This window comes from Rattus rattus, chromosome 4 (assembly GCF_011064425.1).
Source record: "Rattus rattus isolate New Zealand chromosome 4, Rrattus_CSIRO_v1, whole genome shotgun sequence".
Taxonomy (NCBI): Eukaryota; Metazoa; Chordata; class Mammalia; order Rodentia; family Muridae; genus Rattus; species Rattus rattus.
Window position 1 is genome coordinate 117,072,660 of NC_046157.1, and position 16,699 is coordinate 117,089,358.

Here is a 16,699-nt window from a genome sequence, read left to right on the forward strand (position 1 = left end):
TATTATTTTTTTTACTTTTCAAGATGTGTAGCTCCAATTAGAATTGATGATTTGTTTGATTAGTTTAGCTTCGTGGAACAGCTACCTGCCTCCCCTCTTGATCATAGACCTTGTACAGGTTCTCCTGATTAAATCTCACAGCATTTGCAGTTAAAGCAGTTCACCCCCATCTCCCACCCCTGCTCCTCATTTATAATTTAATTGCTAGGGAGATACTGACTGTTTTGCCCCATGGGTAAGATAGAATCACAAACTGATTCATATATATTAAAGAGACTGTGTTAATTTGTGTCAATTAAAGAACAGATTAAAAATTAAATAAATAAGTATTTAATGCTTTCATAATGCAATTCTTCTCACAATAACAGCATAGCTTAAGTACAAGTTATTTCTTATTAGTAATCACCTACATTATAGCCCACAATGTACTTTTTAAATTCTAAATACAATCATGGCTTTTGAAAAGATGCATATAGGTGACTGACTCTTCACAAAAGCAATTTGATTTTTTAATAAGAAGATCTGAAAAGATGGTGTTTTGTAATGGAAGGAAGATCAAAACCGTAGCAAGAAAGAACACGAAGAGCTGTGGAGTGTGTGCAGGAGCCAACGGATGCTGTGCAAAGTGCCTCCTCCTCTTTCTTGTTCTTACACAGTCATCAGTCCAGTGCTTCCACTGGGATGTTTTAACTTGTAACGGGCCCTAGAGCAATAGGTACAAGATGCCGCCAGGACGAGGCTCTGAAACCGTGAGTGAAAACAAGCACTTTCTCATTAGAAATTGATCACCTCAGAGTGATTGGCATATCAGTGGACTTTATACAACGTTAATTGTGTATTCTACTCCAGAGTTCAATGAGCATAACTCTAGCCTTCATTCTGGATTTGACCATTTGCACAACAGCAAATGCCCACAAGTTCTAGTACTGATCCAAATCCTTCGGGCTGAGCCAGTCACTCACTGTCACATCAAAAACCAATGATATCATGGCATCAGGAGCCAACGATGAGCTACTGCCTGGTAGTTACAGTAGCAGCCACATCTGAAGAGTATGTGCCCAAAGTTGCTCAAATGTTCACAGGTTTCTGTTGTCCCAATGGCTACAGTCAAGGCCTTATCAGGGCCATCTGTTCTCCACTCTCAGAATACTAAGAAGTTGTGAACTGATGGGTTATGCGGAGGTGTTGACACACTGTGTAATGTTGCCTCTTCCTTCGACATCTTTGTGTCCACTGTCCCTCTCTCATCCAACTCCTTTCTCTCCTTCTCCTTCTCCATCTCTAACCCTTCTCCCTCTTCCTCTACCTCCCTTTCCCACTTTTTTCTTCTCACCCCATCATGTCTTCTTTTCCTGCCTGCTCCTTCTTTCTTCTTTCTTATCCCCTTCTCTTCTTCCATTCTCTTTATTTCCATCCTTTCCTTCCATTTCTTTCCTGTCTTCTTTCCTTCCATCCTCCTTCTCTGTCTTGCTTCTTCCCCCCTCCTATTTCATATTTTCTTTTCTTATTTCTTGCCTGTCCTCTTTTTCCTTGTATTTCTTTCCTCCCTCTTTCCTTCTTTCCCTTTTCCTTTTGCTTCCCTTCTTCTCCCTCCCTTTCTTTCATTTAAACACAGCCTGTGATCTCAAATCTATTGGTTTATGTTTCTCAGACTCTTCTGTCATCAATATTCTTTCTTTGTTCTTCCAAGACAAGGATTCTATCTAATGTGTGTCTTTAATGCATGTAGATGCACATTATTCAACATTCATTTAATATTTATTATTTAATGTACATCATCATGAGTGGACAGGTGAGGGGTTGATGGAGAGATGTCTCAGGGCTTCAGAGCACTGGTTGCTTCTCTGAGTCTCAGAACCCACCACATGGTGGCTCACACCTGTCCTGTCTGTAACTCCAGTCCTAGGATTGAACACCCTCTTCTGACCTCTTCTAGCACAGAATGTATGCATATGGTGCATAGATATACACACAGGCCGGACACTTACACAAATAAAATAAAAATGGAGGTTAAAACACACAACACTTTTTTGCCCCATTGCCCAGTTTGTACATGCAAGTGGTCATGCCTGTTCTTGTATGGTGCTCACATAGATTTGTTTTCACAGCCATGTTTGGTTGCAGCTACATAGAGTTAGGTGGGTTTCCATGGCGTAGCAAGAGTTTGAAGAGCCTGGGCTGAAAACCACTAGTTGTGACTGTACACACTTAATGCCATGGGAATGAGGGAACTATTTCCATGGATCCACTGCATTTTTTTTGAAAGAAGCAATAATGGGCTATACTGCTTGCTTCAAACCTAGCATCAGCTAAGGTGTGTACATGTCAATATAAATATTCATAGAGTCGTCACAGTACCTGGCAAACAGTAAGTACTCAATAAGTGCATATCACTTATGGTTGTTGTCTCTATACTGATACAGCTGTCCACAGAATGCTTTAAAATATGAAAACCAACATCGTGTCTACCTTGTTCTCAACCTTTCTAATGTTGCAACCCTTTAACACAGTCCCCCAAGTTGTGGCAGACCTCTGCCATAAAATTATTTCATCACTGTAATTCACAACTGTAATTTTGCCATGGTTGTGAATTGTGAAGTAAATACCCGTTTCCCCTATGGTCTTAGGTGAACCTTGCAAAAAGGTCATTTGACCCACAGGTTGAGAATCACCGATTTAGCTGACAGAGAAGGACACAGACACTGTTTGATTTAGCTCAGAAATGAGGCATTTACCCTTGAACAAATGAATGCTTTAGAGTGGTTTGGAGGGGCGATACCCCCAGAAAGGCTAACGGTCTTCTCCTCTCCTCAGGTGTCCTGTTTTCCCTGGTGGTGATCCTGTACGTCATCTGGGTCCAGGCAGTGTCTGACATGGAAAGCTACAGAGCCTCGAAAATGAAAGACTGCTGGGAGTTCACGCCTTCTGTTCTGTACGGCTGGTCGTTTTTCCTGGCCCCGGCTGGAGTATTCTTCTCTCTGCTCGCTGGGCTACTCTTTCTTGTTGTTGGGTGGCATATCCAGACGCATCACTAAACCTTTGCCACTGCGGTTTTTCAGGAGATGTTTCACAGTACCATACTCCCCCTGTGCGTTTTGTGTTAGCAATGGTAGCTGCAGAAAATTAGTGGATGTACATTTGGAGTTGTTATTCCTCAATGAGTCATTTTACTTGTGATTTCTCCTCATGAGGAAAGCCTTTGACTTCTCTAGAACCCAAAGTTGTCTGTGCTGGCGAGGAGCTAGTTCTCCAGGGAGCAGGTAGTGGGTCCATCCTGCGGTTTGGTGTAAACACAGGGTGTGTAATGTGATCACCCACAGCAAACCAAACTAGGTTGAATGTCTCCTTGACATTCGTTTCTACTATTTTTTAAAACAGGGAGAATAATTAATGGGAAACAAATGCCTCACAACTTGCTTTGTTCCTTCTCCACCTTCATGCCCTGATACTTACCCACTGACTTCTGTGAGCCAATGATTCATTCTTTAAAAATAGATAGCAGTTGTTCTTGTTATCAGAGCTCTGGACTCCCTAGTTCAAAAGGGCCACGACAATAATACCAAACGTGGCTACTCTAATTTATTACCAGCTGCATCAGCTGAGATTTTTCTTGATTGTGTATGCTTACAGAAACCTTACACTGTTGGAAAGCAGCAAACTCACACAGCAAAGTGCATACAATGCAGATTAGAACTGTGTGAAGTTAAGGGGAGGGGAGAGAACCCCAGATTGTAATAAGGTTTAAAATTTGTAAAAGCCAAGAGCCTCAGCTTAGCCCATAATTCCGTCTAATACTTTAAACTTCCCATTTAAAACTTAAATTGCCAAGATGTTCAGCACATTTAAATTTATTGAGAGAACGTGCTTTTAATATTGTCCAGCTATAAAGTTTCCAGATACTTCCATGTGAGGATTATAATAGCCTTGCTTTCTGAAGACCGCGGCGTATTAACTTTCCTCCATGTTTTACAGGAGCCGGTTCTTCTGGTCATTTGATCGCATATTATCCCTCAATTTCATCCTCTCTGGTGTGCACGCCAGAACTCTCCCAGACCCACAATGTCCCCTAACCTCCTGCAAGGAAAGGTTTTGTGGGGGAAATATAATTCTCTATTATTCACTAGCACAGGCATTTTGAAATATCAGAGAGGTTCCTTTGCCAGGATTGTTGATTGAAATCAAGCCCATACCCAAGAGTCTTCCCTCTACTGGTACTTGTATTCTGGAAGTTTCTATCAAGGAGGGGTTTGGTGTCGGTGAGGCACTGAGAAACACACAGCACTCAGGCTTTGTTGGGGACCCTATGATATGTTCTGCAGCTGTAGCAACAACACTGAGGCAGGGGGATGACCACCTGGAAGGTGCTCTGGGAAGGTCAGGTTAGGTCTTATTTGTTGTGGGTGTAGTGGTGCTGCTGCCTCAGCCTTCCCTACAGCCTGCTTTATACACAGAGGGAGACTTGGAAGGCTAGCAGGAGCCTGAGCTCTCTACTAAGCCTTGAGGGTGTTTTAGCGACCAGACTTGCCTGAAATAGTAACAGCTGTTTGTAACACTCCAGGGTTTAGCTCACCCTGCAAACCATACAATGGTATCCATACCTTCAAGGACATGGATACATGTTTGTGTTACTTTCACGATGCTATCTTGTTTCCTTTTGATATCCACTCATTTGCTTCTTGGCTTTCTTTGGCGTGGCTCTGTTGTGCATATAGCCTGTGATATTAAGCTACAGCATGCCATTAAGTTTTCCAGAGGTCGCTTAGTTTGTGTCACCTGAACATATGATTCTTTTTTTTTTTTTTTTTTTTTTTTTGTTGGAACTTTGGGTTGGAACCCCTTTCAGGACTCTATGCTGTTTAAATTTCTCATGCAAGCTGTTTCTAGTAAAAGTTTGAATATTTTTAAATTTCAGATGGTTGCCCGTATTTTTCATTCCCTTACATGGCTACTGTGTGTTTACTCTAAGGCAATTGGCCAGATAGCTGACAAGCGTGACAATTTATACAGAGCCACATGGTCGAAGTCGCTCTGAGCTGTCACATGACACTCACACTGATGCTAAGTACTGTTCTCAACTGCTATGAAGCGGATGAACGAGGGCGAGTTGTGTTTGCTGGGCTGATATAAAAGCTGTTGCTTGAAAGTGAGTGCGAGAGCTTCATGTCTGAGGGGTACTGGCTTCCAGTTGTCCAGGCTGTGTTTATTTCTGTTTGGGGTACACAGGCTTATCTTGGAAGCAGTCAAGGGGAAGGTTGAAATTTCTTTGAGTATTGATTTTGGACTCTAACTTTTCCTTTTAACAAATAGGACAGCTCTTCAGTGATACAGTTAAAAGGAGTGAGGAAGAAAGGCAGCGACGAATGGCTTGCCATTTTGAAAGCTGCGGTGTCTCTGTGTATTGGACTTTCTCACTGGGCTTAGGTCAGAGAGTGGCAGATGACGCACAAATTAAAGCCAGCTGGAGAGACTACAGAGAGCAACTTAATGATAGGGTTAGGCTGAGGTTTGATGGAAGGGGTGTCTGAAATAACAGACTATGTGGTATGCTCTCTGTGGTCCTCTTTACCAGGAATCTGTGAAATACGGTATTGAAGTTGAAGGTTAAATTCATTTGTGAGGGAGTAGAGTAGAGCAAATAACTCCATTTGGTAATTATCATTAAAGTGTGTGTGTGTGTGTGTGTGTGTGTGTGTGTGTGTGTGTGTGAGAGAGAGAGAGAGAGAGAGAGAGAGAGAGAAAAGAGAGAGAGAGAGAGAGAGAGAGAGAGAGACAGACAGACAGACAGAAAGAAACAGAGAGACAGACAGAATGCTGTACTAGAGCTCAGCAAGCTTTACAGTGTTGTTTACTGGGGAAAACGGTGACATCATCATGTCAGGATGACATCTGAATGATGATTTTTTTCAACATGGCCATAATTTGATCTGTCTTTTCACGACAGCTACCAAGCTAGTTTTATAAAGGAACTTAGAATGTGAGAGAAAACGCAGAGGACTGGTCTATAGCTGGGCCCAAGGCTGCTGATGTGGGGCGGGGGGCGGGGATCATCAGGAAATACTAGTAGTGCTGGGAAACATGGTAATGAGGAAAGTCAAAACAAGACTTGCTTTTGGTGTGTCTCCAGGGGGATGGGAGGTTCATAAACAGAGATGAGTAGAAAAAGGAATTCTCATTGATTGTCTGGAGGAGTTAAGTGTATGGAGACTTTTCAGCAATGGTTAAATGTAGGGGGAAAATTCCAGAAAGAACTTGGGAAGACATTATCTTATATATTCAAAATCATGGAGGGCAGAGGAAGATTTACATCTTTCATATTATAACACACACACACACACACACACACACACACACAAACTAAGGAAAAAGATTCTTTAAACCAGATGGCGGGGGTGGGGGTGAGACAGAGAGGAAATACGTAGTCAAGGCTAGCTACAGATAAGAGCACTGTTACCTGCAGTCACCCCAGCATCTCAGAGCAGAGGCAACTGCATCTCAGTGTTCATGGCCTGATTACATCACACAGTGAGTTCACATCTAGCCTGGGCATCACAGCAATATCCCATTTTAAAGTAAAAAAAGGAAAGGGGGTGCTGAGATATATCTTAGAGGTAGAGCTGTTGCCTAGTGTGTTCCAAAGTCCTATTCAACTGGAGTATGGAGTTCAGAGTTTTTACACTGGTCAACAAAAGCCAGAGCTCTGGTTTGTTCTTCAGCATTAAGTTCAGTGTGGACCATGTGTGGGTGGTGAATACTAGGTGTGGTGATTTAAATATGCTTGGCCCATGGAAAGTGGCACTATTAAGAGGTATGGCCTTGTTGGAGGACTGTAGGTATGAGCTTTAAGACCCTCTTCCTAGCTGCCTGGAAGCCAGTCTTCTGTTTGCCTTTGGAAAAAGATGTAGAAGTCTCTGCTCCTCCTGCACCATGCCTGCCTGGATGCTGCCATGCTCCCACCTTGATGATAATGGACTGAACCTCTGAACCTGTGAGCCAGCCCCAATTAAATGTTGATCTTTTAAGAGTTGCCTTGGTCATGGTGTCTGTTCACAGTAGTAAAACCCTAACTAAGACAAATCAAAACCTTTTTGTTTGTTGTTTTCCTCATAATAATTCAAGACAAAACATGCTGATTAATTTAGAAGATTCAAACTCCCCTTCTCGGTTTAGGTATGGGGAGTGAATGCCACCCTTTCTTTGCTACATTTCTGCCTTTGCGAGTAAGTTTAGGGGTACTGAGAAAAATGAAGCTGAGTTGTAAATGCAAATATTTAAAAATATGCTTGCCCCATCTGACGTGGGTTTTAAGCTACTTTGTTTAAGCTCCACCCAGGGCAGAAAAGACCCTCTTCCTGGCTGCTTAGGAAAGTGGCTAACAGGGAGTGAAGCCAGCCCAAGAGAAAGAACTGTGTTGTGGTCAACAAAGCTAAAAGGAATTGCAGATCAGACATGGACACTTGGTGTTTGGCGTTTCCGCAGCTGGTTTGGGGTCTTGCTTTGGTCCAGTATTTCCTCGTTATGATGGTTTGGAATGGCAATGTATATCCTGTGATATTGGAAGTATGTGATCTGTTTATTTTAATTTTGATTTTATAGGGGATTATAGTTAAGAGAGTGCATGAATCTCAGAAGAGACACTGATCTTTAGACTTTTAACACTCCTGAGATTGTTATAGATTTTGGGAACTTCTGATGTTGGACTAAATGTACTTTGCATTATGCTATGTTTAGGTATGGCCCCCATCAACTCCTGCATTTGAACAAGCCAATGGGAACCAGAGAGTAGAATGTGGTGGTTTGAATATGCTTGGCCCATGGGAAGTGGCACTATTAAGAGGTGTGGCCTTATTGGAGGAACTAGGAGTGGAGTTTGAGATCCTTTGTTTAAGCTCTGCTCAAGGCAGAACCAAAGGCAGAACAGACTCTTCCCCTGGCTCCCTGTGGAAGACAGTCTCCTCCTGCCTTCAGATCAAGAGGTAGAACTCTTGGCTCCTCCAGCACCATTGTCTGCCTGTATGATATCTCTTTTCCCAACATGATGATAGTGGACTAAAACTCTGAAATTATAAGCCAGACCCAAGTAAATGTTTGCCTCTATTAGAATTGATTTGGTCATGGTGTCTATTCACAGCAATAAAACCCTAAATCATTAGGGAAACTCTGAAATAACAGCAGAACACTTTAGCCAACCCATTGTGGCTTTTAGGGTTTCTATTGCCCTCTCGTAAGGGCAGTGCTAAGTCAGCTGGATTCTGTGAACTCCATTTTTGGTCACCTGTATTTTGGATGGCATTTTTCAGAAAGCTTTGGAGTATTGGAAATCATTATATCTGTGCATAGAAGCCTATGGTAAATCTAATAAGTTTATTATTTCCATCTATTTATGTAAATTATATACTTTGGTCTACATATAGAGAATTTGAGTTACGTATAATTTAGCTATATTTGTATGATATATCTATTGTACTTTTATTGATTACTTGTAAATTTCACAACACGAACCCTACACACACTCACTTCCTAGTCTCTCAGGGCCACCCTCATTTGTGTGACCGCCCCCTCAAAAAAAAAAGAAGAAAAAGAAAAAGAAACAATTTGTAATTGCCCTATATTCACTAGAACAGGGTCAAACTCTGAGTGGCCCTTTAAAGAAAACTGAGTCCTTCCCCCAACCCACACCCCAGCCATCACTTGTGGACAACTACACTTTGGCATAGTTATCCCAGTGTTTAAGAGTTCTCTTCAATGGCTTTCTGTCTAGGCTGTTACTTTGCTTTGGTGGTGGGAGAAAGGGGTTATCACAGAAGACTTCTATGACCCTCTTTCTTGACTGTGAGTTTGCAGCGATCAACACCACAGCAAACATCGATTTCTTGCTCTTTAGTCAGTGAGAGCACAGACTCTCACTGGTGGTTTCACCATGTATAACCTATACAGGACAGACCAAGGACATCTTCACGGTCTCTGGTGTCAGCATGTGCCACAGACCTCAGCGTGGTCTCCAAAGACTGAATAGGTCATGGCTGTCAACATCTTTCTGTCACTGCATGGGCCATAGGCAACAAATTAGTCCTTGGTGGCAACATGTGACCGTGGTCATCAGGCGGCTGACCGCATCTTTTTTTCTCCTGGGATGTATTTGTAAAGCATCTTTTGTAAGGAGCAGGTTAGAATGGCTGTGCATCTTTCTGTCTGGATGGGAAGATGGCTGTTCTCCTGATTTGCACAGTAACAGCGCAGTCCCAATTGGCTCCAGGGAGCAGGCAGGTGGACGTGTCTCAGTCAGTGCAGGTCCCAGTGTCCTGCTGCTCCATTCACGGGGGACGGGGAGCAGGGCAGGGTAGCTGTCTAGGATAAAGTAAGAGCAAGCACAGCAAACACCTGAATACTCACCTGCATCCGTGAATCCAAAGTTATCGCGACTTAAATCAGTGTGAGTGTGTAAAATGAATGGTCTCTCTTTACCTGACAGCTGGCTCCATTTTTCCTTCGGTCCTCCCTCCCTCCCTCCCTCCCTCCCTCCCTCCCTCCCTCCCTCCCCCCTCCCTCCCCCCTTTCCTTCCTCTCTTTCTTTCTCTATTCTCTCTCTTCTTCCTTTCTCCTTCTCTTTGACATTTTTTTCATTAATTTTAAACTGAGGCTGCCACTGCTGAGTGGTCCCTCAGTGCCTCAGGTTGTCTAGACATTAAACTTCCTAAACATACAGGTGTTTAAACTAGGCAGCTTAAAAAGAGAGACCACTAACAATCACTTTCCTTGCCCTGTGTGCTGGTGTGACCTATAGACTGTCAGTAAAAGAAAAGCTGATAGTGTCTCATTTTCCAAAAAGACCAGAAAAGATTATCTCAAGAAAAAATACTTGTAAGTGTCTTAGAGAGGGATTAAGTTTAAAGTTGTATTAATTTGTGTGTGTGCATATATATATATATATATATATATGTGTGTGTGTGTGTGTGTATGTATGTATGTATCCTATGCACATTTTTGTACATATGGATATATATATATGTGTGTGTGTGTGTGTGTGTGTGTGTGTGTGTGTGTGTGCATTTGGATTAAACCAAACTATACAGATATATTTGGCTTCTATATCCACACTGTAGTCTATCATCTGAGAAAGTCAAGGCCAGAGCCTGGAGGGGTGCTGCTTCCTGGCCTGTTCAATCTGCTTTCTTAGAAAACCCAGGACCACCAGCCTAGGGATGGCTCTACTCACAGTGCCCTGGCCTGCCTCTATTGATCATTAAGAAAATGTTCTACACACTTAGTTATAGCTCAGTCTTATGGAGGCGTGAACTCAGGTTTTCCGACTATAGCTTCTATCTAGTTGACACAAAACTGACCTGCACAATGTGCATAGCCATGTATATGGCCAAGTCCCAAGGTATATGTGTTGCATTGTGTATTTATATAAATGTTTTGACTAGTAGAACATATTTAAACATAAGAGAGATTTACTAAGATTATATATATATATATATATAATATGTACATGTAGATGTGTGTGTGAATTTAAACAAATATATGTTACTTTTGTATTTATATAGATAGCATATATACAGAACTATATTTGCATATAATAAACATTTACACAGACATATATACATATATATACATATACATGTATGCATGCACACCAACATATATACTGTATGCATATTTATATAAATATTTTATGTACTTAAATGAATTTATATGTAAAACTTATGTAAGAGATAGATAGATAGATAGATAGAAAGATAGATAGATAGATATAGATATAGATATATCCAAATGCCTATATAGCTTATAAAGCTCTTAAGGTTTTCTGCTTGCCTGTCATGGTGGTAAGAGGCAGTTTGGGTGAATCCTAGCATTTTTCTGCTCCTTGAATTCAGGTGTATGTGGTGTTACATGTGCAATTTGTGGATAATGTTTCTCTATAAATTCCCAGTGCAAGTGACCACATTTTAAAGCATCTTCTGGGGACCCTCTAACAACTGACAGTTAACAAATATTGATTTAATACTTATAACTCTTTGGACAAAAGAATTGCTTCCAGAGCAGAATATCTGGCTCATTGGCTTTTTCTACTCTGTCTGCAATCAGGCCAGATGGGGACCCTTTGATCCGCTTATTTAGGTGCCTATAAGGAGGCCTTCATTGTGTCCATGGGAAGGTATTAAACCTTGGTTTGAAGACCTGCTTCCCCACCCAGTTTTTTCCCTTATTTATTTTCGCATTCATACTCATAAACTTAACTCTGTAATCTGGCTAGACTTGGAGGGGAATGAGGAAAATATGGAACCCAAAAACCTTCAGTGAGAACAGAGATTACAGGATACTCTGAGCAGATAGAAGAAGTGGGAGCGCTCTCCTGAGCTACAGAAGGAATGGTCTGGTAGGTAAGATGCCCGCAAGCAGAATTATTAGAGTTGCTCACAGATGAAAATAGCAATCTTCTTGCTGGTTTTTCTGTTCCTGGACCCAAAAGCCCCATGGTTTCCATGATGCTCATGGCTTCTCTCACCATCCCAGAGACCACTCTTGTCATCTAGCCGCTCAGTCTTGGCAGAGAAGATATAAACCTGGGAACCATTCGCGTTTGGTCCAGCTTTCGCTATGGACAAGATGCCAGGACCTGTATGCTCCAGGATGAAGTTGTCACCCTCAAATATCTCTCCGTAGATGAACCTGCCGCCATTGCCATTATGGCCTGTGACCTCACCACCCTGGCACGTGAACCCTGGAATAACTCTGTGAAAGGAAGGATCCTTGTATCCAAGTCCTTCCTCTCCCATGCTCAGTGCAGGAAAGTTTTCTGCTGTGTTCACATCAGCCATGATGTGGAAGAACATGGTGGGGTTGGCCATGGCCTCGGCGAGCAGCAACAGCTTCTGCAAAGCCCCGGCACTGGGTTTTAAGTGTATAATCCACAAATTATTGCACCTTACTTTGAATCTGTTTCCTTAACTAGTTCATTCAACGATGTAAATTGTGAGCATGCACTTGTCACAAACGGTGGCCGGTGAGGCATATATAATATTAGCTAAAGCAGACCTGATCTCTTCATTCTTCAGTGTAGCGTTCCTACAAGGACTTTAGACAACATGAGAGGAAAAGTAACTTATTGGCATTCCACAATGTTCATCGCCAATAAGAACTTCAGTAAGATCATGGAGTCAGCTGACAGGGAAATCTGTTAAAATTTTGAGTAGTAACAGAAGCTGACAGAAGACTCAGCACGAGAACGTTGCTGTGACCAGAATATTTCATCCTCCTTAGGCAGTAGATGCTCCCTGACTTGCTTTCTCTGGAAGTGTTTTAGAAGAAAATTGTGGTTTACTTTGGAAGTTTGAAGTTTCACGTCTGTCTAGACAAATCGGTGTCTCCTACTGGTGTTGGGAGATCTCAGTTTCCTACTGAGAACAATCTGAAGGTAAATCTCATGGGGCTGGGCTGGGAGCATCTCAAATTCCAGGTCAGCCTGGGTCACCTGCCTCAAAAAGGAAAGGAAGAATGAAAGCAAAAGCAAGAGAAAATTCCAAGACTTGCTTCAGTATTGCACTAGATTCTGAGCCTGAGATTCCGTAATATGCAAGTTTTGATCTATAAAAATGCTTGACACATAAGGGAAATATATTATTATTTTTTTTTTTGGTTCTTTTTTTCGGAGCTGGGGACCGAACCCAGGGCCTTGCGCTTCCTAGGCAAGCGCTCTACCACTAAGCTAAATCCCCAACCGGGAAATATATTATTAAAAAGGGGGTCATAAAGTAAAAGAACATTGAGGAGGAGACAGGAGAGAGAGAGAGAGAGAGAGAGAGAGAGAGAGAGAGAGAGAGAGAGAGAGAGAGAGAGAGAAGCCGTGGCAGGACAATATGATCAAAAAGCAAATGGATAAGAAAATGGTGTGTTAACTAGAAGACTAGGTGATGACTTAAATATCATGTCTTAGTCAGCGCTACTACTGCAGTGAAGCACCACGACCAGAAACAACCTGGCAGCAAAGGGTTTATTCACCCACAGTTCCATGTAACAGTTGAGCCTCAAAAGCAGTTCACCCATGGAGGACTGCTGCTTACTGGCTTGTTCTTCATGGCTTGCTCAGCCAGCTTTCTTATAGAATCCGGGACCACCATCCCAGGTGTGGCCCCACCCCCAATGGGCTGGTTCCTCCCCCATTGATCATCAATTAAGAAAATGCACTACAGGTCCGTTTCTCAGAAAACTGGGAATAGTTCTATCTCAAGACCCAGCTATACCACTCCTGGGCGTATACCCAAAAGATGCTCCCCCATCTCACAAGGACACTTGCTCAACTATGCTCATAGCAGCCAGAAACAACCTAGATGTCCTTAACTGAAGAGTGGCTAAAGAAAATATGGTACATCTATACAGTGGAATACTGTTCAGCTATTAAAAACAAAGATATCATGAATTTTGCAGGCAAATGGATGGAACTTGAGAATATCAGCCCGAGTGAGGTAACCCAGACCCAAAAGGACATGCGTGGTATGCTCTCACTTCTAAGTGGATATTAGCCATAAAATACAGAATACCCATGCTACACTCCACAGACACATAGAAGCTAAGCAAAAAGAAAGGCCCAAGCAAGGATGCTTGCATCTCGTTTAGAAGGAGGAATAAAATAGGAAGCTGATGGAGGAAGGGACCTGGGTGGGAGAGGGAATGGGGAAGGAAATGAGGGGAGGTTTAGGATCAAGTGTGGGGAGGGTTAGGATAGACGGTCATGAGAATGGATGGAAATCTGCAACTGACGGGGTGGGGAGGTGGGGATCATCTCGAGGACCTGCCAGAGATCTGGAATAGGGGGCACCCAAGAATCAATGGGGTGAACTTAGCTGTGCCTCACAGCATTGGGAATATGGAACTTGAAGAGGCCACCTCCTGTAGCCAGGGAGGAACCTCAGTGAAGTGATAGAGACACCAGCCCATCTACAAAACCTTCAACCCAAAACTTATCCTGCCTACAAGAGATGCAGGGACAGGGATTGGAGCAGACTGAGAGAATGGCCACCTAATAACCAGCCCAACTAGAGACCCGTCCCATGGGCAAGCACCAATCCCTGGCCCTATTAATGACACTCTGTTATGCTTACAGACAGGAGTCTTGCATGGCTGTCCTCTGAGAGGCTCCATGCAGCTGCTGACTCATGGATGCAGAGCCCCACCACCAAATAGTAGGGGACTCTTATGGAAGAATTGGGGGAAGGGTTGAAGGCCCCGTGTTAACAGAGTCAACTAACCTGGACCCTTAGAGCTCTCCAAGACTGAGCCACCAAGCAAAGAGCAGACTTGGGCTGGATCTAGCCCACCTCCCGCCCTCCGCTCCGCACATGTGTAGCAGTTTGGTCTTCAGGTGGATCACGAACAACTGGAGTGGGGGCTATTCCCAAAGCTGTTGGCTGTCTGTAGGATATGTTATAGCTGGGCTGTCCTGTCTGGCCTCAGTGGGAGAGGTTGCATATAGCCCAGCAGAGACTTGATGTGCCAGGGTGGCGGGGGGGATATGGAGAGGCTCTATCCTCTCAAAGGAGAAGGGGAAGAGGAGGGGAGGGGGAAGAAATGTGGGAGGGGGGAGAGATCGGGATGTAAAGTGAATATAAATAAAATAATAAATAAGAAAAAAAAGAACATTGAGGATCTTAAATACAGGCTTTGGTTGGATTCACAAGACTTCTCATTCTCTTCATCTGTAGCTTACTCATTTTGAGCAATGCTGGGGTGGGACAGTGTCTTACACAAGTAGGACAGACACATTCTACCACACCCCCCGACTCTAGCCTCCAACCACGTCTACCCCTCAGAGGCAGTGCAGGAGAGATCTGTTCTGCTGCTCTCTGCGTGACTGTCCTTAATGGCCACTGGAGGGCTGCACTCTGCTGTGCTGTAGCTTGTGGCTCATGTCCAGCAGTTATGGTCCCCGAACACTTCCCAGGCCACGGGTAGCTAGCCAGACATCCTGGGTGAATGTTATTGCTTGATCGCTTTATTCCAGTGTTGTTCTCATCATGGAATATTCAACCTTAGAGCCCAGATTTCACTGCTTACCAAGCTTTCCCACACACAGTTTCCAAGGTGACTGCCTGTTCCACCTAATGCAATAGAGAGAAAAATGTTAATGAAATATTTTAACTCTCTGAGCTGTTTTGCTTTACAAAAGTAATACATATTCATAGGTATTCAGTGGAAAGGAATGACAAGCCAGCACCAATGATGCTGCCCTCCACAGCAAGGAGCCAGGAGCTGTTCAAATAGGCAACTGGGAGGCTTTGCAGAGTGAAGTTTTGTAGACTTAGCCATGTTTGTATGTGTGCGCATGTGTGCTTTATGTGTGCTATGTGTGTATTTTATGTGTGTTTGGCATGTGCATGTATTATGTATGTGAATGTGTATGTTTTTGTGTTATGTGTGCATGTGTATTATGTGTGTTATGTGTGTATTTTATGTGTTTTCGGTGTGCATGTGTGATGTGTATGTGTGTATGTGCATGCTTGTGTGTTATGTATATTCACTTTGTGTGTTATGTGTGCATTTTACATGTATTTTGTGTATGTGCATGTGTTGTGTATGTGTATGTTTTTATGTTACGTATGTGTTTAATGGGCATGTGTATTGTGGGTGTTATCTATTATTATGTGTGTATGTATGGGTATTTTGCCTGCATGTATGCCGTGTGCTTGGCATTCATGGAGGCCAAAGAAGGCATCCCAGCCTCTAGGACTGGAGACAGAGATGGTTTTGAGTCATATTTTAAGTGCTGGGGATAAAACCCAGATCCCCTGGAAGAGTTAACAGTTCTGAGCCATCTCCCTGACCTAAGTCTTATTTTTAACTTAATATTACCACTTTTGTGCCATTAAATATATTTCAAAGTTTGTCTATGTTTTCCATACACAACCAAACTATACTCCTGAGTGCATGCTGGCCTGCTCTGGGTTTGAGCCTTGTTCCCTAGAGAGCTCATGTTTCAGTACTATGACCCCTGTGTGCTACTGAATACAAAGGACCTTGCCTATGGTGACTGCAAGTTAGATAGGCATGGACCAGGGAGTTCCTATAGGAAACATAAAATGTGCTTTCTAAGTGTCCATGGAATGGAAGCCAAAATATGGCTGAAACTGACTGTCAATCAGATTTTGAGCAGTGTCTCGGTGCTGTGAGATTGCTTACCTGTCTGCTACGGTCATTCTCCTTGGAGAGAAGAAACAGGAGCAGAGACCCATGTAACTTTCTCAGAGCCACACGCAGAGGAAGGATAGAAAGTAAGCTTCTAGGTGTGTGAGGCTCCATGCTCTTGCTATGTGTTTTCTGTAGTTGCAAAGGAAAAGCTGCTTTGAGCATGTCTAAGTGAAACAAACGCTCCTCCGGGTCACATTACATTAGCTGTATGAAGGAAAGTGAAGCTGCACAAAGCGAGTCCTGTTTAAATTCTTGATTCATGGTGAGATAGCATCGGTGTAGGAAACACTGGATGACACGGGGACAGTGAGACATCTTGGTCTGTCTGTGGCTTCCCCAATGGCCAAGTCATAAACGCGAGGCTGAACTGAGTCCTAAGCCACTTGAATAACATCTGCTACTCTGTAGCAAAATCAGCTGAAAACAGCGTTGTGTATAGGGGCGTGGCTTTTCGGGGGTGTGGCTTTTCAGTCTCCATGGCCCACGCTCCTTCAAGCAAGGCACTGAGCTGCCTCTC

The 16,699-nt window shown here is 43.1% G+C and overlaps 1 protein-coding gene and 1 pseudogene across 1 annotated transcript in view; one reads left to right on the top strand and one right to left on the bottom strand.

Annotated features, from left to right (window-relative positions):
* Tmem182 (transmembrane protein 182) overlaps positions 1 to 4,910 on the top strand; it is a 49,055-nt gene extending 44,145 nt beyond the window's left edge. The window contains exon 5 of the mRNA XM_032899534.1: positions 2,815 to 4,910. Coding sequence (XP_032755425.1) covers positions 2,815 to 3,035 — 221 coding nt within the window. The 3' untranslated portion in view covers positions 3,036 to 4,910. The remainder of the gene's footprint in view (positions 1 to 2,814) is intronic.
* A 6,495-nt stretch (positions 4,911 to 11,405) lies between these two features.
* LOC116898481 lies at positions 11,406 to 11,849 on the bottom strand (annotated as a pseudogene).
* Between the last annotated feature and the right edge of the window lie 4,850 nt (positions 11,850 to 16,699).